A 3289-nucleotide genomic window follows, 5' to 3' on the forward strand; every position below is an offset into this window, starting at 1 on the left:
GGGGGGGGGGGGGGGTTCGACGACAAAGGAGAAAGAGGGTGGGGTGGGGAGTTTGAAGAACAAGAAATGGGGTGGGAAGTTTCGAAGAAGAACAAAGTGTGTGTGTGTGTGTGTTTCGAATAAGAAGAATGAGGTGGTGCAATGGTGGCTGAAGGCGGCTGGGGGTGGTGGGGTGTGGGGAAAAAGAAAGGGTAGGATTGCTAGTAGCTAAGGGTTGGGTGGTGAGGTGTGAGGAAGATGAATAATGTAAAATAATTGGCTGAAAAGAAAAAAAGGGGACTCACTTATATTTTTTCTCTTCAATTTTTTGCCAATACGTGCTTATATTTTTTTAATTTGCCTCGTCAGCGATTTGGGTGCATTTAAGTTCACTTGATATGAGATTAGAGGGGTAAAGAAATATTCGTGAAGGTACAGTGCTAAAGTAAGTTGTCTTTCCAAGTTTAGGGTTTTTTTATGTGCTTTCTCGTTTACAAAAAGATTAATACTATAAATATAACGTTATAAATTATGAAAATATTTGACAAGAAGATCAAGTCTAACTGAAAGTTAATGACCTGCAGTATGACATATCAAGTTAATACCACTAAAACAAAAATGGAATTGAAAATATAACCTAATATCTAAATCTGAAAAGAAACTTAATGTACTACTCTTATGTCAAATTTCAACATGATATACATAAATGTGATTTAAAAGAAAATAAAAACGTAAATCTATAACCTTATTTAACAATTCGTTTTCCTTCAATTTAAAAATTAGAATATTAACAAAATCCTGCTAATGAAAATAATTAAATATAGAATAAATAAATAAAGTAGATAATACGAAAAATCTCATGGAATCACAGGTCGTAAAGGTTGAGAATGAAACTGAGAAGGAAATGAAATATAAATAATAATAATAATAAAAAATATATTTTTAGAATGATAAAAATAAAAAAGAATTTAAAATAATAGAACTAAAAATATTTTTTTTTAAAATCAGCTTGTAATTACACCATGTAATTACTAGCAATTCAGAGCCCTTCATTGGGAATTGGAGAGTGTAATACCCACTGTCAATTACACTCGATATCCTGCCGATCAAGTAATTACATGGCCAACCACACAGGACAGGGTAATTACACCCAATTATACCAAATCTAATTACGAGGGTAGGTTCCCAAACAGACCGTAAGAGCCTAGACGAAGTCCTTTCATCACTGCAAGGAGTGTATCATATTCAAAATATGATCTAACATGTTAACAGGAATCAAGCAACAACTGAAGAGATTTTGAAAACATCTCTATACAAAATATATGATAAGTCTATTCCATCAAAAATCAACTGTTGCTATCTATCAACACTGTCCATTTAATGCAAAGAATAACTTCATAAAAGTTAAAATCAACATGAAGGGGAATTTTTCTCCGATCTGGACTCTGCATCTTCTTTATTCCCTGACCCACCGGCTGCATAATGCTTATTTTAATATTCCTGCCTATATTACTGCACCCCCAAACAAGTTCTGAGACATACACCAAAGAGGCCAGGGTTAGAAGATGGTTCACAGATTCTATTGGAGATTTACGTATAGCGCCTATGCATAAACTGAATGCTCATTCTTTTTAGATTATCTTATGTAGGCACACAAGATTTGATCCTGTCTTCAGATTTGTCAGCAACTTTGTGACAAGATTTTACAGGAAACCTGCTTTAATTGGAAAAGAATCTGCCCAATCAGCTTGGCTACTACAATCTCCAACTTCTTCAAGAATAAATTAACTCTATCAATTTCTAATATAAAGTATTCCTTATGATTTTCAAAAGATTATAGATTTCTGCTTACTATTCTGTCCATGATTGTAAAGATATGACACTTGAGCCTACCTGAACCCCAAAAGCTAGCTTACAAGGCTAAGATTCCACAGGTCCTTCTTAGCAGACCAGCAATCCCAAAAGCTTGTTTAGAAGCGGAGGATTACCTAGGTACATCTAAGCAGACCACCAGTCCATTTCCCAACCAATGCGGGACTCTCAATAATCCATAGACAAACTAAACAACATTCTAATTGCATCCTAAGCCTTTTCTGAGAAGACTTCGATGATATATTTTTTCTTCTGTACCTTTTTTCAATAGAAATCAAACAAGAGGTGACCTGATGAAAATCTTGTCGTGATGCCATTAGAGTTCTTATATTTCCTGTAAGCTAGGATATTGGTTTATGAAATATCTTATTACTTATTGTCTATCGTGCCTCAACTGCAGGATTTTGCAGGTAGAGATTGAAGAGTTGCAACATCAATTTGATTCAGATCTTGTTGATGATGTTAAACAACCCTTAGTGTATGCAAGGAACTTTCTGGAATTTTGCTCCTTCCAAGCTCTTCAAGTTGTAACCATCCGTCCTGATTATCTGAGCGATAAGGAATTCCGTCGGTTGATGTTCGACATGATGCTAGCATGGGAGGTCCCTGGTGTTGGAAATCAAGTACTCTAAACTACATGAGATATACTCTATTTCAAGATTGCTTTCTTTTCTAAATTACTCTTGCTATGCCATAGATTTGGCTGTCCATTTGAAAGTCTTAACTGTCTAACAATACCGTAATGGAGATGTCTTCACAGGAAACTACAGCCTCCGATAAGAGGGAAGTGGAGGATGAAGATAGCTGGTCATTGTTTTATTCGGATTCCACAGACATGGCTGTTCAGGTGGTAATTGATTTAACATTTTCCTTTATTTAGTACTCCCTATGTCTTAATAAATGTGATGCATTTTCCTTCTCAGTCTACCCCAAAGAGGATGATACTTTTCTATATTCATAAACAATTTTTACCTTTAACTTCCCATTTACCTTAATGAGATAGATTTTCAGCCAGACAAATATCTATGACTTGTTTTAGATTTTCAGCCAGACAAATATCTATGACTTGTTTTAGTCCACTAAGTCTTAAAAATCTTTCCATGTTTCTAAACTCCACATAGTGAAAGTGCATCACATATAATGGAAAAAAGGGAGTAGGGATGACAATTTCAACCCATATAAGTGAAATGAAACCATTTTGCCCATATTAAATTAAATGGATCACTCATATTTTCTTTTATTTTCTTAAATGGTTAATATGATCTTCAACCTATCTAAGCTTATACAAATATGGACAAAATGGGTTAACATGAGAATCTCTATTCAGCCCATATTTAGCCCATATAAGTGAAAAATGAAACAAATTTTGTTTTTGTTTTTGGAAAACAAAAAAGTTTAGGAGTCGGTGGTGGAAGGGGTGTGTGTGTGTGTGGGGGGG

The 3289-nt window shown here is 34.8% G+C and overlaps 1 protein-coding gene across 4 annotated transcripts in view; it reads left to right on the top strand.

Annotated features, from left to right (window-relative positions):
* LOC107011517 overlaps nt 1–3289 on the top strand; it is a 30774-nt gene that overhangs the window by 7653 nt on the left and 19832 nt on the right. For 2 of the 4 annotated variants that reach the window (XM_015211048.2, XM_027914612.1), the window contains exons 2-3: nt 2252–2474; nt 2612–2701. In XM_015211048.2, the coding sequence (XP_015066534.1) occupies nt 2252–2474; nt 2612–2701 (313 nt within the window). Of the gene's footprint in view, nt 1–2251; nt 2702–3289 lie in introns of all 4 variants that reach the window. The other 2 variants (XM_015211049.2, XM_027914613.1) reach the window with 2 other exon arrangements.

This window comes from Solanum pennellii, chromosome 2, assembly GCF_001406875.1.
Source record: "Solanum pennellii chromosome 2, SPENNV200".
Lineage (NCBI taxonomy): Eukaryota > Viridiplantae > Streptophyta > Magnoliopsida > Solanales > Solanaceae > Solanum > Solanum pennellii.